Raw genomic sequence first — 26243 nt, forward strand, 5'->3', positions numbered from 1 at the left:
TCTTTGTATGTGAACCCATGTACCTCTGTGACAAATATTGGTCGGCCTCCCAGAGTGTCACTTGAAAACTCATTATCTTTCTGCCAAGCAGCTAAAACATTCAAAATGGATATTGTAAAAACTGGGCGTTGGATTTTTCTTCTGGATCATTTTAACTCAGTTTCAACCTTGAACATATTGTACCTTATCATGCAAGCCACTGGAGTCATGTTATTGCTGATTGTTTAAACTGTTACAAACATTAATTGTTGTATGAACCTTTTTTTGCTGTTCTATTATACAAAGTATTTGTGACTGGTGAAGATCATTTAGTCACATTTGTTTCACAAATGTGTATTTCAGGTACCTTTTATAGAAAAGGTTCTGGGGTAGGTGCTAGCAATGGAAGATCACATAAAGATGATAGGCAAGAATTTAAACAAACAAACAAACAAACAACAAACTATGAACCTGATAAATCATCCCTACCAATACTAGTGGTGGTGCAAGCTATAGTCGCAACATTTGAGAAGACTTGGAGTCCAAAGTCACCTGGACTACACACTGCTGAGTAGAAGTTGTTTAGTGTGTTCAGAGACGTTTAGAAAGTGTTCAGTAAGTCTTACGAGCACGGTGACTTAGGGATGAGAGGTTCTGAAAGCACCTGGGAGAAGCAGCAGTTGATCTTGACACTGGTGGCTCTGTAGCATTTGGATGTGTAGAAAGTGCAAAGGATGCTGCAGGGGAGAATGTAAAAGTCAGGAAGTGCTTAGATACAGGATGGGTGATTTGGTTGTATGCGAAGAGAAGGGAGAGAGAGGATTTAACAGCTGAAAAGGCAACTGGGAGCTTCTTAGCAGGTTGTCGATATTTGGAAAAAGGAAGGGGCTCAGGCATTGATGAGCAGGGGTGCTGCCTGAGATTCTAGATTACTGGAGGAGAATGGTGAAAACCAGGTTAGACAAAAGGGCCCAGGAGGAGGCTGGGTTGTGTCTTGAACATAATGTGAGGTTGGTTGTGGCCAGTGTGTCTGGAAAGCAAGACAGACTGTGAGATGAAGAAAGAAGGGATGGGGACAGATTCTGACAGGAGCTGTGTGCACCAGGGAGTTGGTGCTTAACCCCTACAGACAAGAAGAGCAGGGTTCTGAGAAGGTCACTCAGGCATGTGGAGCACCAGCTACAGGCTCAGCAGACTTTCCCAGTAAATGGTCGCTTGGGAAGATTTTAGAGCCACATACAGTATGCTAACAAACTCTCTCCCTCTCTCTTCTCTCTGTCCCTCCCTCTCTACTTTTTCTTCTCTCCCTCCATCTCTCTCTCTCTCCTCCTCTTCTCTCTCCATTTCCTTCCTTTCTCACTCCTCTCTTCCTTCCCCTTCTTTACTCCCTTCTTATCTTTCCTCTTCCTTCTGTCTTCTTCCTTCTTTCTTTTTTTTTTTTTCTTTTTGAGACAAAGCCTCACACTCACTCTGTAGTGGAAAATGAGCTTGAATTCTTTATTCACCTGTCTCCACCTCCCAAATGACTTCCTTCTCTTTATACAACCTTTACAAAAAAGTCATTCTTCCTTCTGGTCATACAAAAATAGGTCCCAGTCTGGCTTTGTCCCTCTGTTCTCATGTGTAGTACTCAGGACTTGAGAAGGAAAACAGAGGAGTCACTGAAACCTGAACTCCGGCTGCTGTGCTGAGCAGAGCGGGTCTGGACGGAGGTCTGGTGGAAGGGATGGTGTTGAGGGAAAGGATGGGAACCCCTGAAGCAGACCTTCTCAGTGACTGGGTGTGAGAGATAAGAAAGGAGGGGTGAGAGCAGACATGATTCAAGGCTTCTGGCTTATAAGACTAAGCGACTAAGCTGTGCTGCTGGCGCCACCTCACACCAAGATGAGGGGAGAGTTCAGAGAAGGAGATGCGGTCATGTTTTTGAAGCTGTTGAGCCCAGTGCGTCTGAGCACCATCTAGTTCAGTGACTCTCAACTTTCTTAATTCTGTGACCCTTCAGTAGTTACTCATGTTGTGATGACCCATCCAATCACAAAATTATTTTCGTTGCTACCTCATAGCTGTAATTACGTTAATGTCATGAATCATAATATAAATATCTGTGTTTTTCAATGGTCTTAGGTGACCACTGTGAAAGGATCATTCAGCTATAAAAGGGGTCTCATCCCACAGGTTGAGAACCACTGTACACAAATGTTGGGTATCCCAAGAGGCTATAGGGTGCAGAGGGCTGGTACTTAGGAGCACTAAGCCAGCATCAGGACATGATATGGTTCGAGAGTCTGGTCCCTTGGGTGACACTTCCTCAGCCTAGGGGAAAGGAGAGTCTCATACTGGTGACCAACAGGCAAATTTGTAGTGGAACAGGCAAAAAAAAAGACAATGGCGGGGGAAATATAAAGGGACAGAATCATGAGCCTTAGCACTGTGTGACTAAGAACTGGGGCCTTCTGGGGCATCATCCCCAGTTCCTATGTTACAAGTGCCATGGCAACATGTTCTTTCACTGGCTCTTTTTTTTTTTTTTTAAGAAGCTTTGTTAATTAACTAGAGTGCTCACAGAGCGCGAGGTCCCATACTTTCAATTTTTGCAGAATAGCCAATTGTAGTGTAGTGGAGGACAGCTATGCCCCACCTGCAAAACACTCGGCATCTTCTCCATCAACAGCACAAGGAAATGTAGAGGAAAAAAAAAATAGATGCATGTTTAATGAAAGAGTTGGGGAAACTGCTGTAAGGTTCTGGAACTTAGGCACATCTTTGAAGTTGTCTAGAAGCCTAAGCAGATCTCAGTCAAGGTCATTTGCATGTTACTGGCCTTCCCATAATTCTATCCTGTTAGAGCTGAAGTCGCTTCTTTTTGCTGGTCTCCTGAAAAGCCTGAGTTCATTGAAATATGGTGACTGTATGCATCTGTCTTCCCAGTGCAGTAAGCTGCTTTGTTAAGAACACACACAACCACCATTATCCACTGTACACCTCATGCTAACACCCAGAATGCTTGGTGCTTACAGTAGAAAGAGCATAAACCACCTTTTTTTTTTTTTTTTTTTTTTGGTCTGTTTGGCAATTAACCATTCACTGGCTTTTTTGTTGTAACATGCACCTCCTTTCTCTTGTTTCCATTCAAGCTATATACGCCATGGAAATTAATGTGGAGAAAGACAAACAAACAGGAGAGACCAAGATTCTCTCTGCATCCACCATTGGCCCAGAGGGGGTCCATCAGAGAGGAGTCAAAGTCTATGATGATGGTGTCAAAGTAGTGTATGAGGTGCACTCAGGAGGCACTGTGGTAGAGAATGGAGTCCACAGATTAAGCGCAGAGGATGTGGAAGAGCTAATTCAGAAGGCTGGACAATCGAGCTTCAGAGGACATATCTCAGAAAGGACTGTTGTTGCAGACGGGAGCCTGGGCCATCCCAAAGAACACATGCTCTGCAAAGAAGCCAAGTTAGAAATGGTGCAGAAGTCCAGGAAAGATCACTCTTCAGGAAACCCCGGGCAGCAGGCCCAGCCCCCCAGCACAGAAGGGCCAGAGGCAAACCTGGATCAGCCCGTCACCATGATTTTTATGGGCTACCAAAACATTGAGGATGAAGAGGAGACTAAAAAGGTGCTAGGCTACGACGAAACTATCAAGGCCGAATTAGTCCTGATCGATGAAGATGATGAGAAGTCACTAAGAGAGAAGACGGTGACGGACGTGTCCACCATCGATGGAAACGCAGCTGAGCTGGTGTCCGGGAGACTGGTGTCAGACACCACAGAACCCTCATCTCCAGAAGGCAAGGAAGAGAGCCTAGCCGCAGACCCCGACCCAGGTACCCAAAAGAAAAAGCGCTGTCAATGCTGTGTTGTCATGTGACCACTTCTTTCTCCTCCTCTTTCTTCCGGGCAGCCTGTCTACTCTCCACCTCTTAAATAGACCTCACTGTACCACTAACTGCGATACTGTGAACTGGAAGCAAACACCTGCCTTGCCTCGCAGTTGGATTTGCTTTGATCTCTCACTCACATCTCTCCTTCTCCTCACTTGGGAAACAACGTGCATGTGTGTGCTTCATCCCCGCCCCCTCTTCTCCAAGAACTTACTTTTTCCTTTAAGTCTTTCCTTGTGTCTTCAAGAGCGAATCAGTGCCGTACTGCTCGATTGGAGTGGACTCTTCATAGCAGCTGGTTATCTTGTAGCCTTAATTGACTTGACCGGACTCAAACCCATTGGCACCAGGGGTTTTCATTCCGTGTGTTCCGCTAACACAGACACAAATACACACAAACACACACACACTGCCACGCCCCTGGCTTCTTACCTGCCTCCTTTGCTGTGTGGATCTTTTTTTTTTTTTTTTTGGGGGGGGGGGTTGTTGTTGTTTTTGTTTTTTTAATCTTGTGTAGCAAAATGCTGTGGGCTCTAGCCGGTTGCTAGCGTAGCCAAAAGTGGACCTACCTTAATCTGGCCATTCTAGGATGATGTTTTTCTTTGCTGCCTTACATAAAGCTTCCAGATTAGAGTATTGTAATTTCCTTCTGCTAAAACCCGAAATGAAGTTGACTCTAAAGCAAAGAACCCATGCCTGTCCCTGCTGCTGGAGGACCTGGTTCCTCACCTGTGGAGCAGCAGCTCTCTCTTTCTATGGCTTACCTTATGAACCCTTCATACGGGATTTTCTAAGGACCTCAGGCCACCATTGTTTCCAGCATCCACAATGCTCGCCAATCCATAAGCCGTGTTTTCATGCTCCCCCCAAAATGTAAAGTTTTATATTGTTTTCTTTTTCATGGATATTTTCTGATCGAAATCATCTATTTTCAAAGAGGGCATCGCTTTGAGAAGTCTCTCTGCAGTGACCATATTCCTTACGACAGCCTTTCCGACCTGGGGGGGCTGTGGTTGACACCCCACTGTATCAAGGATGGTGCTGTGCACGTTAGCCGTCCGTCCCCCGTGCCCAGCTGATTAGTCTTTCATTTGTGCCTGTTTTTTTTTTTTAATGTCCCTGTGGGTAAGAGAATGTTTCAGCTATTCTCAATGCGTACAGCTCTCCACTCAAAAAAAAAAAAAGATTTTCAAGGTGAAAAATGTGGAAAGATGAAGAAAGATCTGACTGGGTGTCACATTCCTGAGCTACCTAAAGCATCGTTTCTTCAATTTCTGGAAACTGTAAAATACTGAAGAATTTTTTAACTTAAAACATGATGAACAGCCCTTGAACTACGTTGTTAGCACTGCCCCAAACTGAACAGCTATGTGTTTAGTGAAACCAAAGGGGAGGGATTTAGAAAAAGAGCCCCAGTGCAGGAGGAACAAGATGACATGGTGATGTTTTTAACTAATTTTAAACATAATTTTATTTACCCAGAAACTCATATTATCATACAAACCAGTAACAGAATAATGTATGTTCCTGTGGAAGAACCATATACCATGACCTAACACAGCAAGTCTTAACTTGTCTTGGAAATAGCTCAGAAAAAAACAAAATAAAAAAATAGCATATATTATATTATTTTATATTCCATATATAAGGAAGCCTAGAGGATTGTAGCACAGAGCCAACTAAATTTGTCCCACTTAACTTGTCTGATGATAAATCTGTTATTTCTTGACTTGAAGTTATATTTATTATGATTAGAGAGAAATGACATTTTTGTTGCTGTTATTTTTTTCTCATTTAGTTTCATTTTTATTCAGTACAATATGAGTCATTTTTAATCTTTAATATTTAAATAAGAAAAAATTAAGTAGAGGAATAGCAAAGGAGTGAGCTAAGTTTCTCAAATTACCCCTCCGTGGTGTCCTGTGAGATAACTGGGAAATTATCGCTAGATCTGGGCTTCCCAAAAGTAGCTGAGGTAGGATGCAGAGGTTCTGTTGTCTGGAAACCTGGTTCCAGTACCAGCAGCCCTTACAGCTCTCAGCTTCATTTTCCTCAGTGGTTAAATAGCACACAAGCCTTGAACAAAACGCCATGTGGACAAACCCATTTCCACAAAGGGAAAAACTAGTTCCCATGGATTTAGACAATCTATCATTTTAAGGATTCATGTGGGGAATATACAATCTAAAAGTTTACTTCGCCTATCTCTTTTACTCTCTTGGGGATTTGGACTGCGCAATGTGAGGTTCAAACGCTCATTGAGGGGGTGGACAGCAAATCTCCCAGCCCCTGGGCCTGCTGTTTGGAGCTTCTGGGATACAGCACCCCTGCCCTTCCTTAAGAGAACTACTTATCTATGAAGACAGCAGTCTGTACCTCCCACTCTTCAAAAGATCTCAAGGACCAAGGATAACACCCCCTCATCTGGTGGTCATTATAATGAGCAAGTGACCGGTAAACTCTAAGTTAGGATTTGCTCTATAGTTTTGTTATTAAACAATACCATTTATTTGAAGTAAGACATATTGCCCTTATTAAAATTATCTGTAGCTACAGTAAGTGAAAGTGTGTCTGAACATGACTGATGTTTGCATACTATTCCAGTCTCTGTGGGGGATTCAGGCTCAAGCAATCCTTTTATTGGAATGAGCTTGATCAGCCCACCTACAGCATCAAGTTATAGCCTTGATGAAGAAAATCAGCAGAGTCGTGTTTGTGACTCTGTCTTTCCCATGCTACTGACAGTCTCAGTCTCTCTCTCTCTCTCTCTCTCTCTTTCCCTCTCTCTCGTTATTACTTGTGGTATTGCCCCTTCTGCAAACAAAATATGTGGTTGTGTGGTTGTATAACCAGACATAACCACAATAAAGAATTCATGATGAAGTTGCAAAACCCACAATCTTGTTTTGAGCTAATGTCAGTTGGGCTGCTCTTTAAAATATAACCTATTTCCACCTAGCATGATGGAACACATATTTTATCTCAGCATTAGGAAGGCAGACACAGGCAAATTCTGAGGCCAGCCTGGTCTGTATAGCAAGCCCAGGTTGACCAGGGCTACATAGTGAAACTTGATCTCAAAAAAAAAAGTACAGATGCACACATATGTGTTTAATACATACATGTATATATTATATATATATTGTGTGTATCTGTACACAATCAATTCCTTTTTAAAGAAAATTTAAAAAATGGAGGAAAGGAATGCTTATTTTTATTTCAATGGTATTTAATTAGATTCACTGACAGTTACAATGACCAAGTCTAGCCCTACATATCTAAAGAGTCTTCATGACTTGAATATTCTTGACATTTTTTTCTTTCTTTTAACATGCAGTAAGATAAAACCTAGGGGATTCTTTTTTTTTTTTTTAAATCTTTTACCCATAATTGTATTATTTTCCTTATATAACGACAGAAAAACAAATTGCTGCTAACAAATTGCTAGTGTCTGGTGATTCCACTTATCATTGGCAGCATTGAGGAAAGGGCCAAAAAAAAAAAAAATCCCTTCTGTATTGAGATTCTATAAAAAGGCAAATGAATATAGAGAGCTTCCCAGGGATATGGTATCATCTCTGAGACAGAACTCTGGAGCCAAATTCCTTCCCTTCTAGAAGAATTCTCTATCCAGGAACCACAGAACACTCTTAAGAACTGTAAATCACTTAATGCCAGAAGCAGTGGGTATCAGAAAAGAACAGAGTAAGTAAGCTGATAGAGCCAAAAATATCAAAACACTTGCCCAGGCCCTTCCTTCTTAATGAACATTGAACCTGTCCATTTGAAACATAGATGAAGGTAGACAGAACACACACACTGGGGGATCTTTTGTTTGTTTGTTTGTTTTGTTTTTTTAAGACAGTTTCTCTGTGTAGCCTTGGCTGTCCTGGACTTGCTTTGTAGACCAGGCTGGCCTCAAACTCACAGAGCTCCACCTGCCCCTGCTAAGAGAGTGCTGGGATTACAAGCGTGTGCCACTGCGCCCAGCACACTGGGGATATTTTCTTGTTGATGTTGTTCTTAGACACTGGGTTACCTATCGTGGTTGCTCCCACTGGAGAGCTTAACTCACTAGTGGGCCCTTCCCTTTTAATGCACCCTCATCTGCAGTGCCAGTTTACAGTTTAAAGCAGTCCAAGGTGAACAGCTTCACATTGTATTTTTGTAATATTCACATTTATACCTGAGCCCATAAATTCCCAGCATTGTAAAGAAATAGTCTTCAAAAACGTTATAAATATGCAATTGTTTGACAGCTCCATGGTCTCCAAATCAAGGTGTATTGATTAGGACAGACCTGGAAAGCATCCTTTGTTTTACTGGGTTAGAAAACACTGCAGCCGCTTTGGAGCTGTTTGGTACATATAAAACAGCTCAAACTAATGAGAAAAATGGGGTCTTAGGTTCCTGCTGGTGGTTCACCCTCACAGCCTAGCCTTCCTTAGGACTTGCCAGGAACACCTGCTGGCATCTTCTAGAGAAAAACTAAAACCCCTCACTAGAGGAGTAGAGTCTTTACGATCTCAGCAAACTTTTTAAACCCCACTCCACTAAAACTCCAAATGTTGCCTGTTTAAATGTAGGGATGTATGAAGACTACGTCCTAAAGTTTTTAAAAGGACATTTCACTGGTGATCCTCCGACCAACTCCCCCACCTTAATTTTTACACACTTGAGGCCTCTGTTTCCCTTCCCCACTCTGGTCTAACAGCAGAAGGTCAGAACTGCCACACAAAAACCTAGCTGTCAGGGTGAACACAGGTAATTGAGGGACCACAGACTTGGTGCATCAAAGATCTGGACAGCCTTAACTTTTGTAACAATAATAATGATGATGATAATAACAGTAATTTTTCACTGTTTTCTCTTACTAGTCAGGAAAACAAAAAGTTTCCTGATGTTCATGACTTTTTTATATTTTGTGACTATTTCTAAGCTTCTACAGACTAAGATGTGAATGGTCATTTCCTCCCCTACTGCCTCTAACTGGACACCTGAAGATTTTTTTTTTCCTTTCAAGTCACTGCTTTTTTTTTTTTTTTTAAATCGAAATAAAAGCACCTCTCACCAACCATAAAATTCTCCCTAGACTCCTCACAACTCCTTCTGACTTGAAAGAACAAAATCCCAGAAAGAAAATACCTACAGGGTGGCTTTCTTTTCCTCTCCTTATATGGTTAATGTACTGTATAGCATATGTGTTTACAGAATGTATCTGCCTTGTGATGTCAACATAATGAATGACAGAAAAAGGGTCCTGATGTGCCATTGGATAGTTTGCCTTAGCTGTTTATGGTCTCCTTTTCTGTGCTGTTTAAAAAAAAAAAAATTAAAAGGAAACAAAACAAACAAAAATAGAAGGTTGTACTCCAAAGCTGTATTAACACAACATTCTCTTCCCCACTCCAGCTCAGAGCTGTGAGTTTCATCACAAGAGCTTCAGGCGGAACCTGAAGGTGTGATGCAGAGGGTTTAAAGCAGGCAGAGCTCACTTGTCTTCTTTCTGCCCTTCTACTGACTGTTTCCGATTCCCATCTGAGCCTGCAGAATCACTCTAAAATTCCAGGGGCAGGCCTCAGGGAGCACATGACCTCTTACAGTGACTTTGACTTTCTTGCTGTGCTGCCTGGTGTGAGAGAACTTGTTAGGCCCCCTACCTGGGTCCCAGAGCACAGTTGTAAGCACAATTGGACTAGCTTGAAAAAGCAAGAGAGATAGACATCTAGGGGCCCACCCCCGAGGGCTGTAGTCTACTGTAGTCTAGCATGATATAGGTGGAGGTAAGGAGTCACTATAGAAATGGAATATTTTACATTTATGTATTTTTTTAAAGAATAATATTTTTATAGTGAAACCTATATGCATTAATGGAGCTTGAGTTTGAAAACACCCTCAAATGACTGAGTTATTTCTCCATTCCCTTATGATTTATTTCTGGTAATTTCTATAGCACTCACCCCGATCTTGTGACTCAGCCTTATACTGCCACTTTATAAAATCCAAGGTTTCCAACAGATGTATGCTGTAAGGCTGAGCTTTCTGTGTTAGCTCATTCGACTGTGTTAGCCTTGTGGCCTTTTGGACCACACCTTTAATAATATGTAACTGTCTTTGGGAAGGAGTTGGCCTTCTCTATACAAGAGAAACCTAGCTGTGACCAGGGTCCAGCTCTTTCACACACACACAAAGCGATTGCTCCGTTTATGGTTAAGTGACAATTCCTTATGGTACATCTATGTATGTGGTATAAAATATAAGAAAAAATGAGTTGGAAGTATATAACCATCTACACTGAGAGGGCTTTCTAACCTTTTGACATTGTAACATGATAATGTCATACAAAACATTTTGGACATTCACCATCTGGGATGCATTCAATATATGAGCTGCAGGTTAGACATACATGATCTATAGTCCATAATCAAATATAAACAATGTCAAGATCACCTCATTGGCCTTGTATCCATCGCCGAGGTTTCATTGTGATTTCAGAGATTTGTGGGAACAAAGAATTTTGTCTTCATCTATAAATGGGACTGTGAATTTGTAGAATTCTTGAGGGTTTTACCCAGTTTTATGTCAAATCTGTGAATCCCCACTCATCACACTGTTTTTGCTGAAACTCATTATCCCTGCCTGCTCCTGTATCCAGCTGATGGAACGGGTCATACCTCAAAGTCTTGCACTATAGCTGTTTAACCTACCCTTCCTAGACAGCATCCTTCCCTGCCCCAAGAGCCTAACATCCTTACCCAGCAAGGCAAAGTCATAAACATTTTTTTTTCTGTTTCAATAAAAATAACCCCATGGTTCCTGGACAAATAATTTTTAAATCTTCATAACCAGAATCCCCCCCCCCCCAAAAAAAAAAAAAAGCCCAACTCAAGCCCATGTGAGAACCTTGCTGCCATGGAGACAGCCGCAAAAAGTGAAAAGAACTACGCAATTGCCTGAAGGTGCTGAAGGAGAGCCAGTTACTCTTGTTACCAAGGAAACTTCCTGGTTTTCAGATTGGGTGGGCAAGGCAACATCAATGGGTTTGCAGTGACAAGTCCCTGTGTAGAGAGGTCAGAGGTCACCAGGCACTATCTGATCTCAACCATTGTACATGTAGCTCCACAATATCCTATTGTGACGAGTAGGAAGAAGAGTTCTGTGCTTTGCAGGGTTCTGGAACATTCTCCTTCCCTTTCAAACTCCTGGCTTAGGAGAGACAAAAATCTTGACAAGGGTTCCAGAAGATGTTGTGTGTGATACAGCTTTTCAGTTGACTGTAGGTGGTTGATGGGATCTTTAGCTTTAGCAGCTCACTCAGAGTGAGTGGCACCTCTGTATATACATCCATTTGTGGTTGTTCCGTGGGGTGGGGGCTGGGAGGCTGTTGTGCTTACTCTGAGGTAGACGTGCTGGGCTAGCTGCTGTACTTTGTAACCTGAAGTGTACTTTGACTGTTCTGTTTCCTTCAGATGAAAACAAAACAAAAACCGACTTTAAAAAAAAAAAAATCACTGCCAGCGATATCTGATGCTGTGTGCGTAGCTTCTCTGTTCCTCTCTACCAGTATTAATAGACAATAAACTGCCTTTCACTGCATCCACCTCTATGTGTCTGGGCCCTCATTCTTTCTGCTTCTCACTTGCTCTAAGTGGACTTCGGGCTAGACGGGGTTGGAGGCGCCTCCAGCCACTCCCCGCAGCCTAACATGAATCCAATAGTTACCATACTGTGGCTTGTTCCAGGATCACCTGGGTGTGTCTTATGAATGATAGGAAAGCTCTGTCCTACCTATGGAACATAGATTCCCAGGTGAGACCACTGATCTGCAATCTAAAGAATGTTCCAGGTGATTCTGACCCATGCGTTAGCTAGCCCACAGGTTTGGGTGCCCTGTGGACTCTGTCTGTCCTAGCCGGTTTCCACACTAACTGATTCCAACCACTCTGCATTACTCTCTCTGTCCTCTTTTTTTTTTTTTTTTTTTTTTTTTTTTGCACATCTCTTTCCACACCTGTCTTGTAGGTTTTGTTTTTTCCTTTTCTTCCAGCAGGGGTTCACTGTTATCTCATGGATGAACTCTGGGTTCCCCTTATGTTAACAGTCTTCATTCAGTACACTCACCACCCAGACACTCCCAAAGGCAAGCAGCTACTTGTCTCTCTGTTCACCACCGTATCTACTTTACCTGGCGCAGAACAGGTGAACCGGTTCTATATGTTACCATAGAAGAAGTATTTTTTGGTTTTGTGAACCAAGTGGTCCTTGTCATAATTACTTACTTCAGATCTACACAACATACAAACAAGAGGGAGTGGCTGGGTTTTAATAAGATGGTTTACAAAGCAGAGTTTAGACCTATTAGGTCTGGCCTCTTGACTTGTAGTTTGTCTTCTTTTGACCTAGGACAGGATCTGTCACATAGTTTGTATTCAGTTAAAAAAAATTTTAATTTAGCCTGAAAAACTTATAATAAAGAGGGCTGGAGAGATAGCTCAGTGGTTAAGAACATGTACTCTTCCTGCAGAGGACCCAAGTTCAATTCCCAGCAACCAGCATCAGGCAGCTTATAACTGTAACTCCAGCTCCAAGGGCTGTCCCTAGCCTCAGGCACATACACATATACAGACAGACATACACACATGTACATGTACATGTAACTAAATATTTTTAGAAGAATTAATAATGAATGATATGATACTACCTAAGGAAGTGTCACAGAGAATCATGTCCTTGGAAGACACAGAGTAGACTACATTAGTTGGGGTGTATATCCATTTGTGTTTCAAGAAAGATTTGGGAAGATGTCTTTATGCCTGGAAAGTAATGAAAGATAAAAATGTAAATGGCCTGTTGGAGACTTTACAATTGCCAGGTTGGAACTGATAAGAGTTTCCACCAATACAAAATGGAGGAAATGTGATGACATCTTGTCCCTATCAAACATGCTAAAGATGCAGCAACTGCATGGTTCCTATTTAGCCCAATTGTTTGTAGCTCCATGTTCTGTCTGATCCAGCTTATGCTGTAGGAAGTGGGGCATTCTTTACATTAGTTTCCTTCGTGATAAGACTATTATAGTGTGGAACATGTTGGGTTGAACGACAACCATGACAGTACATTACAATACATAATGGCCTTAGGGCATTCTAATGCAGGGGGGGGGGGAATACAGAGATGCATGAAAAGCTGAGAGCCACCCTCCATCCACAGTTACAAATAGAGAAAGTATACTCATGTAAAGCACGTGTGAGTCAGGAGATAATGATAGATATTAATCTGCTTGTGATAAGTGTCTGACCCCAGCAATGGCCCTGTTTCTCCCTAATGTAAAAAGCATAAACTTTTGGGTGTGTTTCAGGATTTGATCCAAACGGAAGCTACTTAGCTCTTCTTCAAGTCTGTGACTACTTTCATAATGTGTGAATTGCCTGAAATTGTCATCTTGTAGCTCAATACTGTTGAATATAAGCAATTCCAAACAGTTCGACCTAACCTTTCTATTCTGGGAGTTTCCCACTGTCAAGGCTAAATACTTACTAGGTGAATTCTAACTGCAGCAGGGGAACTTCAGATAAGAAAACCAGCACCTTCAAGGTTAACGGGAGCGGGATGGAGGCATTCCCCTTGGAAGAATAGGACGATCTTTAATCCATCAACCCTGTAACGCTGACACCACTGCTATTAGTAGGTACCCTACCCAAATAGCAGAGCAAAACATTGATCTGGAGTTCCACATTCAGCCCTCCACCTCATAATACAGAAGGCTCTCCGTCATGGAAGTGGTATAAGGATGAACATGAAATTGGATGCAGAAAACCGAGTCATGCTTTCAAGAAAAGACAAAATGGCACCAGTTTCTTGGACTTTTAAACATCAAGGAAATGCTCGGCGGTAACGGCGCCCTCTGTAGGATGGGAGGTTTTTCTGCAACACATCCTTACCTAAAGAGAAACAGGGTGACAGCAACAGTTACTCCCCTCCACTCATTAGAAGTCTAGTTACAAAGTTCATCTGCATTGAAGTTTAAATTTAACTGCTCCTCTGCTTTTAATTTGTACTCCTTCATTGTGTTTCTTAGGTCTGGTATTTGCAGGGCAGTGATATTCTTTAATGCTCACTTCCTTGTCTTACTGACAAGAATCAGCTTCCAAGACTGACAGCTGGAAGAACTAGCAAAGCATCAACCTTTCTCCCCAAGACTTGTCATCAAAAAGTGACCTGATCCAGGGTTTGTTTCAGTTTTGACTAAGGCTAATCAGATGTAAAAGTGATAATATTATTTTCAGTTTTCTTTTACATGACCAGCTCATGGGGTACTGACAACATGAGCCACAGATGTCTATTCTTTCTGAACATTTTTATTGTGTTTATGCATTTATTTTGTTGAGGGGGGTGTGGAGGTCAGAGAACAATTTGCAGAGTCATTTCTCTCATTTTCCCACTTAGGTCTTGGGGATTGAACTCGGGTCTTTAGACTTGGCAGCAGGCACTTTTTACCTGCTGAGCCATTTCTTCTTACCCTCACTGAACTATTCTTTTCAGGCCTTTGGTCTTTGGTCAGGGTGAGGACAACCTCAAGGTGAGGACAATTCTGCAGTCAACATGAACTGTCTATACTTAAAAAGCTAATGTCACAGGAGAGAACAAGACAGTTTTGCTGTCCCTGAAATGCCAAGTACCAGCCCCATCTCTGAGAGCTGACACACCCATCCTCAGTCCTCCCCCAAAACTTGGGACTTTAGAGAATATCATAAATTATTTTTATCTGTGCACGTACCAGCATGTATGATAGTATTAATATTTTGGCCCGCAGGAAGTTACCCAAGAGTTAATTGTAGTGCAATACCTTAAATAGTTATCCCATGGCATAAACGTAACTCAAGAAAATTTAAATGAACGTTGTTAATTTCCAGATGAGTATCACCTGAGAGTAGATCTTGCGGTCTAAAAAGTAGAAAATATGGTCATAATTGTTACTCTGTCTCTACCATCATCGGACCAAAGGACGGAAAATCAAAATGGCAACTGTTCTCTTGCCATGTGTGTCAGCGTTCCGTAATGCCAGCCACCCCTCTAAAATCCAAGGAAACATTTTTTTGCCGGTTTGGATTTTTTTAAAAAGTAAAATCCCAATTCCTTGTTTCAAAGGTCAGAGTGAGAAATATGAAATGACTTGCTCCAAGCGACAGGAAGAACAGAGACAGCTGAGGTTCTAGCACAGCTTAGAGAGACTCCATGGTCTCTCTGCTGAGCCAGGTGCCCGCCACTCACACTTGTCCTTACTTAACAGATGAGTTGAGCATGTCATCGACATGCTCAGATGCTCCAGCAAGATCTGGACTCCTTAACCAAATAGGAGTAACATCTGTTCAGTCACAGAACCGGCTTGGGCATAAGCACCTTTTTTTTTTTTTTCAAAGAGTTCAATCTGATTGGCTCCTGCTGTCTTTCTTTAATAAAATGGATGCCCATATGTGCGTTTTCAGAGAGCCGAGGAAGGGCAAAATGCAAGCCTGAAGGGCCTGTGGCTCTACAGTAAATCACGCTCACCTTCAGCCACAGGATGCCTCCTCCCTGCTTCCAGCTCAGAGAATTCTTGAAAAAGCCAGGACTTAGTGTGAACTATGACCCAGCTGATTATAAGGGAACGGGGGAACTGAGCAGCTAGCTCCCGCCGGTGCTTCTTATTTCTTACTCCTCTCCCTTTCCTTTCCTCTCCCCTCGCCTTTCTCATTTCTCTCAGAAAATGAGCCCATGTTATGCCCTAGTCCCATTCTCTCTTCTCTTAGTTCATTTTCTGTGGCTATAACAAAATGTGTGAGACTGGATGATTTACAAAGTATGGAAACTTATTTAGCTTACAGTCTGAAAGCTTGAATGGCCATTGCTGCCAGGTCTAATGGTGTCAAAACATGGTGAAAGGTGAAAGGTGAAAGGACGAGCAGGTACATTCAGGGAGTCAAATGAGACAAACATCCTCTCCCCGGATAACAACCCACTTTCTCTGTAACTACGCAGCCCTTGGAGAGCAAGAACTCACTTTGAGAAAAGACTTGATCCCTCATTACACCAATCACATCTTAAAGGCCTCACCTCCAAATCCACCACAGCGGCCCTCAGCTCTCATGGAACATCTTAGAGGGGACAGGCATACTCAGGCCCTAGCATCATGCAGGGTGAGGTGAATGTCTCAGAGTTGGAGAATTTTCCCAGGAAGCACCACGCCCTGGAGAGCTATGAGGTGTTTGCTTGTTTTCTTGCTTTTACTGTGGCAGAATTTGGGACCTTTTTAAAAAATCAATACTGATGAGAGCCCCATCCCAGAGTTCCCAGCATTACTGTTATGTGGGGCAACCTGAGGCATTTGTTATTCTGTACCATTCATTGTCATCACAATATTAATTTATTTTGCTTACTAAGGTAAGTCTGCTGGGTATCTGGTGCTGAGAACAATACCTAGAAATGTCTTGGGCAGGCAGAAATATTCCAGGTCTGGTCCTCTCAGTTCTCCCAGTAAAGGGAAGGTGTGGGTTTGGGATCAGGAAACGAAGTAAAATCAAAAGTGTGGCATTAGCCAGAGGGGCACCCTCAGATGATTGATTCAGTTCAGCAAGCCTGTTTCTCATCCGTAAAATGGAAACAGTGCCCTCATCGCAGCACTTCAGTTAAGAATATTTTAAGTGGGGTGTGGTGGCACATTCAAGAAAGAATATTCCAGGCAGAAGGAGGTACTGCAGCCTGAGCTTGGCCTATATTCAGTAGTCTGATAGGGTAGGACTTAAGGACTCTGAAAGGACTGAAGAAATGGCTGAAGGCCAGACTGTGGATGGTCAGATTATTTCTCTGGGAATAAATAACAACCTAAAGTTCAAGGGTAAACCTGTGCCATACTAAGTTGACTCACACAAGGGTCTTGATTTAGTTTGGTTTTCCTTTGCAGTAACCAACCATTCCCATATTTTTAATCTTCTCTTGAAAAACCAGATCTGGGCATGGTGGCACATACCTTTGGCAAGGCAAGCATATCTCTGTGAGTTAGAGACCAGCCTGGCTACAAAGTGAGTTCCAGGACAGCCAGGTCTGTTACACAAAGAAACTTAGTTTTGAAAAACCAAGGAAGGAAGGAAGGAAGGAAGGAAGGAAGGAAGGAAGGAAGGAAGGAAGGAAGGAAGGAAGGAAGGAAGGAAAGGAGGGAGAGAGAAAGGAAGAAAGAAAGGAAGATCAGATCTAACCAGATGGGACCCACCCAGGAGGTGGGCATTTGTTGAATGCTAGCTGGGTTACAGGAGATCCTCTCTCAAAATAACAACAATAATAAAATAATTGAAAGCAGAAATTTGAATAAATACTGATATATTGTTCATTGCAGTATCCTTCCAAATAGTCAAACGATGGGGAAAACCTTCAAATATCCATCAACAGATAGCTATAACAAAATATGATATGTCAGCACAGTAGAATATCACTCAGCCATGGAAAGGAATGAAATCTTGAGCTATACTGCAACATGGACATTGGCAAATTATACCAATTAAATGATCCAGGTAGGAAGAAGGCAAATGTTGTATAGTTCTATATATGTGAGTTTCCCAGGCTGGTAAAAAAGTCATGCAGACAACAAGTAGCTGAGAGGTTGCCAAAGACTAAGGGAGGAATGGGAAATTAGTGTTTAATTCTGTTTGGAACAAAGGGAGAGTTCCAGGAATGGGTCATGACTGTAGTTGTACCTCAAGTTCAAGTATGCATATATTCAATACTGCTGAACTTTAAACATAAAGCTAGTTAAAGAGTATGTTAAGATGCTATCAAATGTGCATTAAGTTTGGATTATGAGCACATACTTGTAAAGGAAGAATTTGCCAAAAGTTTGGTGTTTGTGATGGGATTTGTAAAATGAGACCAGGCAAGGGAGGAGGCAAACTCAGGCAAGAGACAATGTGCAAAGCTGAGTGTGTTCTGATATACTTGGTGATGAGTTTTCTGCCCTAGTCTGATGTCTGGTGGATAGTAGAGAAGAGGCCAGACCTCAAGGGCTTTGGAGTCCAAGCTGACCTGTTTCGTTGTGAGGCAGAGCAAAGGCCCTAGAACAAAAAGGATGTGGTCAGGAAGAATGTAGGAGGCAGAGGCTGCAGAAAGAGTAAGCTTCGCCATCGCAGAAGCAAACTAAGGTGTGACTAGAGCCTGAGGGGCAGCCAGGTATCCTAGATGCAACTAGCCTGGGGCCACTGTGGACCAAAGGAGACTTGATGGATTTATCCTATGGGGAGGAAATGCCTAGAAGCAGGACAGCCAAAGCCTGGAAACAGGTCCCTCATCGAGTTGCCACCACTGTTGCTTATGAACTTGCAAAACTTATGTGGGTAATGCAGCTCTCTGTCCTCAGCTTCCTCATTCTTAATACAAGGATTCATGACATGCTGGTGCCTCTCTCTCATCAGGCTGCTAGGAAGGTTAAATGAGTTATAGTTGGAACGAACTTAGCATAGTATCTGTTAATGGTTAGTGTCAATTGTCAAGCCTGACCAAGTCTAGAATTGCCTGAGAAATGGGCCTCTCATGTCACAGATGTGGGGATTGCAGGAATTGATGTAGGGAGAATAATGTAGGTCCTTTGGGCAGGACTCTTTCCTGAGCGGAGGAGCCTGGGCTGTACAAATGGACACATCCAGCAAGACACTGACTGTTCTCAGTGGCTTGCTGAGGCTGTGCTATGACCACCTCTTCTATCTGACCACATCAGCTTCCCTGCCTTGGTCGAATATACCCTGGAACTATGAACGACAACAAACCTCTCTGCCTTAAATTGCTTTTGTGGGAGAATTTTGTTATAGCAACAGGAAGAGAAATTAAGAGAGTGTTCAACACGGAATCCGTGCTTGCTGTTTTGAATCTGTTAAATCTGGGAAGTAGCAGTGGGAAGCAAGGCAGGTGTGTTGATGTGTGTTACTTTGTTTTGTGTGTTTGGATTATTTTTATTTTTTAAAATTTAATTTATGTACTTGTTTACTTTGTGCACATGGGTGCCTTGACTGCATGTGCCTGCCTTCAGAGGCCAGAAGAGGGAGGCAGATCTCTAGAGAGAGAAGTTGAGTTGCTGTGGGTGCTGGGAATGGAAGAGCAGACAATGCTCTTAACCACTGGGCTTTTTCTCTAGCTGTGGATTAAAAAAAAAAAAAAGAAAAGAAAAAGAAGGTACCGGAAACCCCCCCCCCCCCCCTTTGGTCAGCATGGGAAGTTCCTGGGACTCTTATGCAAATGCAGAATCTGGCTGAGCTGCTCCAAGGTAGATTCAAGGTCTGCATCCCTCACAGACTTCCAGGAATCCTAACTCTGCTAGGACACTGGCCTGTCCTCAAGCAGCAAAGTCATTGGGACCGAGCGCTGTTCTGTTATCTTAGACTATAGGGCAAGTTACCCACACGTGATGACTTAAAGCACAAACAGTTCCAATCGGCCCTCCACCACCATGAGTTCCACAGCTGTGGCTGCAACCACCCAAGTTGTACTGAAAGTATTTGGAAGGAAATGTGGATGCATACTGGACTTTTTCCTCATCATTCCCTAAAGAATATGCTCATAGCATGACATAGCAATGAGCAGAGTATGGCACAGTGATTGTACTGTATAAAATATACAGGAGGGTGTATGTAGGTTATATGCAAATTCCATGCTATGTATACAAAGAACTTGAGCTTCAGTGAATTTGATATCCTCTGGAAGTCCTGGAGCCAATGCCCTGTGGGTTCTGAGACTGATCTCATTTGTGATCCTTGCTGTTGGTGACATCACTCATGGTTCTGTATGATTCTTACTCGGGGTCTCTCCCAAGATGGAGAAGCAGTAGCTGGGACTATAGACACCTTGGAGGCTTCATTACTCTCAGGTCTGCTACGTGATGCTGGCTGTTGGCAGCAAACTCAGCTGGGGCTGTCAGTTACAGTTCCTCCCTAACTCTACCCATGGCATCCTCTCATGTCAAGGGGCTGTTTGTGGCTCAGCAGCTGGGTCCCATGAGCAGCTGTCCAGGGAGAAATCCAAGCTTGAAGCTTTACCCAGCCTCCACGGTCTCCCCAAATCACTCCTGTCATTCTGCATGCTGTGAGACAGTAACTAAGGCCACCCATGGGCAAGGGTAAAGCAACTGGACACTTCATTAAAGGGAGAAATGTAAAAAAAGTAGACAAGTCTTCAAGTCACTAAAAAGGACTGTTTAGGAAGATGTAACAGCCAGGTGGTGGTGGCACACGCCTTTAATCCTAGCACTCGGGAGGCAGAGGCAGAGGCAGAGGCAGATGGATCTCAGTAAGTTTGAGGCCAGCCTGGTCTACAGAGCAAGATTCTTGTCTTGAAAAACAAAAAAGAAAACAAACAAACAAAAAAGCTGTAACAAAACAGAAAGCTTACAGACTTGTCTACCAGAGTTATATTTAAGTGAGTGGCTTGAGATGTCACAGTAGGGAAGTGAGTCTCTGCTTCAACAGGCTGGATGGCCTACGAGTATCTAGGTGCTGACGATCTGCACTGGTGACACGATTCGTGACTACAGGATATAACCTCTTTCTCCTCAGAAGGCTCTGTGTCCAGCAAAGCACTTGGTACATAAAAGGGACCCAATAAACATTTGTTGGTTGGTTGGATAGATGGTTGGATGGATAGATGGCCTGATGGGTGATAATGGAGTTAGGACTGAGAGACTGGAATCTGAAGAAGAAACCTGCAATTCTGCAGACCTACCCAGAGCTAGCTTCTTGGGCACTTCTCTCAGAGAAAGGGATAATAATAAACAGTCAGCCCTCAGAATACGCAGGCTTTGACTTCAGACTTGTTTGGAGGCCATCAGAGCAATATGGACCTGTCCTGTCCTGGAGCCTCAGTCACTAAGGGAGGCCTGGTAAAACCTCTCAGCTTGCAGTAAATAGAAACTGAAACAGGAGTTCAAGAGAAATTGAAAGTGGATAGTGGCCGGTGTATTACAATGTTGTCTCACTTAATGCAGCTTTCTGTTTCCCATTTCCAGCTGAAACTGAAGCAGCTACAGCTCCCGGGGGTTTTCCCTGGGGACTTCAAGCTAAGCAGCAGCAGGAAGGAGGCAGGGATTTCCCAAGACAAAAGTCCCCCTTTTCTGCATAGTTGGGAAGTCTGATTGTACCCTTCATGGGGTGTGGGAATATCCACATTGTACCCACTCCAGCATCTACTGGTTATAACTGGCTCCCAGCTCCACAGCCAGCACAAATAAATTAGGGAGGGAGCCCACGAGAGTCTCATGTGATTGTCAGGGCCGACCAAGGTTATTTCCCAGTAGTCTGCTGGTATCAAGAAAGGCTGTCTTAAAAAAAAAAAAAAAAGAAAGGCTGTCTTGTCAGGCATAGTGTAAGCTAGCCAGTGATCAGGTTGTCTGCCTCAGGACCTCTTTCAGTGCTTTCGCACAATCCCCTACTTTTCATAGAATGTCCTAGCTCGTGTCTTGGCTCCAATACTGTGGAGCTTGGCATCAGTAGTGAGACATAAATTCAGAGAAGACAGTGACAGAAAGACACTATAGAGTTGTTAAATGCAAAGACCTCCAGCCTGACAGACCATCCCTGCACACCCTCAGACACCGTGAGCATGCAGAAACACAATATACATGCATGCAAACAGATATGCACTCGTAGATGTTGCGTGTGAGGGGGCTCGGTAAAGAAACTGCTGACATAGCTGCTCTATTAAGGTTTTGGTTTCTTTTTAATACAACAATAAATACCTTTATTACATGAGCTATGAACGATGGTTTATTTGCCTTTCCAAGCTTTGATCTTCCTCAGATAGAACTCCAGCTCCTTGCCCTCCAGCACGCAGCCTTCTGATTGGCCACTCTTGCCTGGTAGCTTGAGGTAATACAAGCAAGAAGCTTGCCCTGCTGGAACAGCTCCTCCAGGAGACTGCATTTTTTTTGTTTTTTTCTCTCATCATATTTCTTCTCAATTTTCTTTGATAGTTTTTTGTTTAAAATCTCTTCCTCCTCAGGAGTCAGCTTGGCCCCCTTCTCTAGGCCCAGGCCCAGGTTACACCACTGTTGGGATGGTGTGCTGTCAATAACCACAATGCAGTTCTTCGCCAGGGTCTTGGTGCGGACCAGTTCATCACTGGATGCATTGTAGACAACATCAATGATCCTTGTTTTGAGAGTACAGCACTCAGAGGCCCAGGAAAAGTTCCCCACATCCAATCTCAGGGCATGGTACTTCTTATTGCCTCCTCGAACTCAGACTGTGTATGCGACTAGGGCCAGTCTTTGTGTTGGCAGCAGGCCTTCCCAGCTCACACTTCCGCTTCTGGTAGGGCTTTCTCTTACCCCCCCGGTCTTGCAGTATTTGTGCCAGTTGTCCTGACAGATGCCCATCGCTCAGTGCTGGCTGGAAAGAAGCTTCATGGTCCAGTTTCTCCATTATTGTGAATAAGAGAAAGAAGATATCCAGAGCTATCTAGAAGAGCCAGGGCAGAGAGTAAGAGAAACAGATTGGACATGATCAGGGCTAGGAAAGGGGAAGAGTGGGAGAAAATAGTGAATATAGCAGGATAGCAAGAGACAGAGACTAGAGAACAGCAAGAAAGGAAGAGGAGCTGGACAGTGGTGGTACACACCTTTAATCCAAGCACTTGGGAGGCAGGGGCAGGCAGATCTTATGGCCTTTTTGTTGATGTTGTTGTTTTCAAGCCCGAGTTTCTCTGTGCTGCCTTGGCTGTCCTAGTCTCATTTTGTTGACCAGGCTGGCCTGGAACTCTCAGAGATCTGCCTGCCTCTGCCTCCCTGAGTGCTGTGATTATAGGTGTGCACCATCGTGCCTGCTGTAGTCTGGAATATTCTTGACCTGGCAGCCTTCCTCATCTCTAGATGTCAGCTGGAATATCTCCTCTTTAGTGGGGCCTTCTCAAGAGGCATGGACGTGCCCTTGTGCATGTGTTAGGCCTCACAGACTATTCATGAATCTAGAAATGAGCTCAACCTGAAACATAGAAGGATTTCTAGTGGGGAGATAAAAGCCAGCGTTCCTCAGGTCTCATACAGGAACTTCTGAAGCCAGTTCCCCTCTACCAAAAGGAGCCATTTCCCTTACTTCTGGCAGAACGGGAAAAAAAGAAAGGAAGGAAGGAAGGAAGGAAGGAAGGAAGGAAGGAAGGAAGGAAGGAAGGATCTTGCCTCAGGGTCTGCAACCCTCCTGAACACCCTCCTCTTCTGTCTCGCTTTCCAGTGCCTTTCTCACTCACTCTTACTCCTAAATATCAGCCACAGTGGGTGACAGGTCCTCATCTTAGCCCACACACCTATAGGCAAGAAACACCAAGTCTTCCAGTGCTAGAAACAGGTCTCAGTCATTCTTAATGTCCCCCAACCCAGGATCTGCAAAGGAAGATGCCATGCTTATCTTGAAGGCCTACCCCCACTGCTTCTCAGCAGGGCTGTGGTCCTGGCCTTCACGGGCCCTCCAAGACTAAAGTCTGGATGTGTGCAGAGACAGTCTGAGTTAGCAAGTGTCTACTCATATACCTCAGGCAAAAGAAAACATGAACTTCCCTTAAAAGGGAAATTTTAGTAGCCAGAGATGGAGACACAAGCCTGTAACTCCAGCTCTCTGGAGAGCTAAGTCAGGAGGGTTGCAGTAAGCTCCAGGCCAGCCTGGGTTACATAGAAAGTTTGAGCCCAGCCTAGACTATATATATCTCCAAACAAAGAAGCAGCAGACAAACAAAACAAAAGTTTAGAGGGGTGGGGATTTTCAATCGATGACCTTGCCCAAATGTCCAGAATCATTGTAGACCCTAGATGATGCTTCTTATAAATAGCTTAAGCAGTGAGCAGTGAATGGCTTTGTTTCTTTATCTGCAATTGGATTTCATTCTTTGGCTTTGTCTCTTTAGCTATGCTTAGTTCATGTTTATTCTTAACTCTTCTTTACAAAAAAAAAAAAAAAAAAAAAAAAAAAAAAGGAGTGATCTCTTTGCTGTCTGGTAAACTACTTCCCAAGCCTCAGGCTATTTGGAGCTTTGCTGTTGCTGCTGTTACTGCTTTGAGAAAGGGTCTCACAGTGCCCAGAATGGCATAGAACTCAGCCTCCTGAGTACCAAATTAAGCTATATCCATTACAGAAATGGGCAGGCATATAGTTGTAATCCCAGCACTCTGAAGGTAGAAACATTAAGGAATAGAGGTCATCTTGTGCTATATAGTTAGTTGAGGCTAGCCTGGGCTACATGTATCATGTACCCTGTACAACCGTGTGTGTGTGTGTGTGTGTGTGTGTGTGTGTGTGTGTGTGTACATTAAAAGGGTAAAACAAGATTATTTTAAGATAGGGTTTGCTTGCTGTAAATTTGAGTTTCAACCCAGACTTCCAGGCATGTCATTGATCCCTGCTGCAGCCTAGATCATCTCCCTGTCCTGAATGTCCTGTTCTTTGAAATGCTCTCTGCCATGCCCTCCTACAGAAAAATTACTCATCTTTCTAGGACAGGCTTCCAATTGCCTGCTCTCACACTCACCAGAGTTCATCTTTCCTTCACATCTACAATTCTTTCTTTCCTCTTCAGATAAGAAAAGCCTTGCCATCCTCCCAGCTCACTGGTTACAGGTCTGTCCTTAGGCTAAGGGTGAATTCTTTAGGACAAGGGGGTCCTGTGAGTGCTGGTGGACACGACCCGTGCTTACTGCAGGGCCTCACTTCAAATGAAACGTTTACAGGGTAGAAGTTGGTGAAGAAAAATAAGCCCATTCCAGCTTTCCCAGAGCCCCCTGTATTGTGGCATGCACTTCGCCTCAGTCAGCTCTCTGCCACTGTAATGGATAGCTCCAGCCATGGGGTGTTATTGCTTATCATTCTTTCACATTTCTGTTTTGTTGCTGGTTTTGTAGCTGAGGCTAACCTTGAACTGGTTTTATGGTCAAAAAATAGCCTCCACCTCCCAAGTGCTGGGATCATAAGTGTGAATCAGCACACCAAGATTGCTCACATTTAGGTTTTATAGGTTACAGATCTAGATGGCTGTTCTAGATGGCTTCATTCTAAGACTCAGGGTGAGGAAGGCATCCCTCTGTGTGACACGCGCCGCAGTCTTTGAGAGAGGAGTAAATAGCACTGGCAGACCTACACATGACTCACATAGTTCATGCTTTGGCTATGGCACTTGTACTTTAAGTTCCATTGGGCCTGGCATGGGAGGGATAGGGCAATACATCCTTTCCATGCAGTAGCTCTGAAAGCTTCTTGGCTTCGGGTGAGCATATACAATCCTCTCATAAGGGATGCAGAAAATAATGTCACATGACGTCATGAGCACTGTCTTATATTAATCTTCTAATAACACTGTGACACAGGCATCATTATCCCTGCTTTACAGTATAGACAATTGAGGCTTGGCATGACTAACTAATGTGCCCAAGATGTAGCCAGTAATTGGCACAATGTCTGGCTTGAAGCTGGATTTGGTGGCATTTAACCAGCTTAGGGCTTGGCTACAGCTTCTCAAGGACTGGTTGTATGAGATGTTGTCACTGAACAAACAGTTATAAAGCAGTTACTGTGTGCCTGGCACTGTGCCCAACATTGGAAACAAGGTGATGTGCAAGAGTCTAAAATCAGACGAGAAATGTGAAGCATGAACAGGGTGCAGGGCAGAGCAAGCACACACCCAAGCACACTGGCCCAAGATAGGGACCTGGCTCTAAAGACAGCAAAGAGACTGCCGAGAACCAAAAAACTGTAGCATGAGGCTTTTGTCAAGGTCCTGCCTGGAGGATCCAGTGCTGAGAACAGTTCCCAAACTAGACTTCTAAAGGGCACTCACAGGAAACCAGTGTCTATGGGCATGTGCCCAGCCTTCTGCCCACAGACTTGCCAAACCAGGCCTGCATGGTCATACCCTCCCTCTCTCTACCCCCCCTCCCCGCTTCCTACTGTGGTGTTTGATCTAAAGCCCTGCAGCATCTCTCCTGGGCTTTACCTCTGCCTTATACATGATCAGAACCATGCCCGGCACAAAAACAAAGACCCAGAAGCCTCGGTGTCAATCTGAGAGAGAAAGAGAAACCAGATTTAGTTTGCTTTTGAATCAGCATGGTGACACAGATTGCTTAGATGGAATAAGCCGCTCTCACCTCCTTGATCCCTGTCCCTCTTAAAGGCAGGGTGACAAAGAGAAGGGGAAGAAAAACCCCTGGTGTGATTTGCAAAGTGATAATTATCATCATCATCATCATCATCATCATCATCATCATCATCATCACCACCACCACCACATTTTTGGCCTTAGCATTAACCTGACTCTATAAGCAAAGTGATGACGAAGAAAATCATTGCTCATCAAAAGACATGGCTTGTGGGCTGAGGAAGAAAAAAAAAA

General features: G+C 43.5%; 1 protein-coding gene and 1 pseudogene across 2 annotated transcripts in view; one reads left to right on the plus strand and one right to left on the minus strand.

Annotated features, from left to right (window-relative positions):
* LOC129675214 (paralemmin-2) overlaps positions 1-4293 on the plus strand; it is a 271653-nt gene extending 267360 nt beyond the window's left edge. For both annotated transcript variants that reach the window (XM_055605232.1, XM_055605233.1), the window contains exon 7: positions 3114-4293. In XM_055605232.1, the coding sequence (XP_055461207.1) occupies positions 3114-3850 (737 nt within the window). In that variant the 3' untranslated portion in view covers positions 3851-4293. The remainder of the gene's footprint in view (positions 1-3113) is intronic.
* Positions 4294-21637: 17344 nt separating this feature from the next.
* Positions 21638-22248, minus strand: LOC129675341 (40S ribosomal protein S8-like; annotated as a pseudogene).
* Between the last annotated feature and the right edge of the window lie 3995 nt (positions 22249-26243).

Source organism: Psammomys obesus, unplaced genomic scaffold (genome assembly GCF_907164565.1).
Source record: "Psammomys obesus unplaced genomic scaffold, mPsaObe1.curated_primary_1811, whole genome shotgun sequence".
NCBI lineage: Eukaryota > Metazoa > Chordata > Mammalia > Rodentia > Muridae > Psammomys > Psammomys obesus.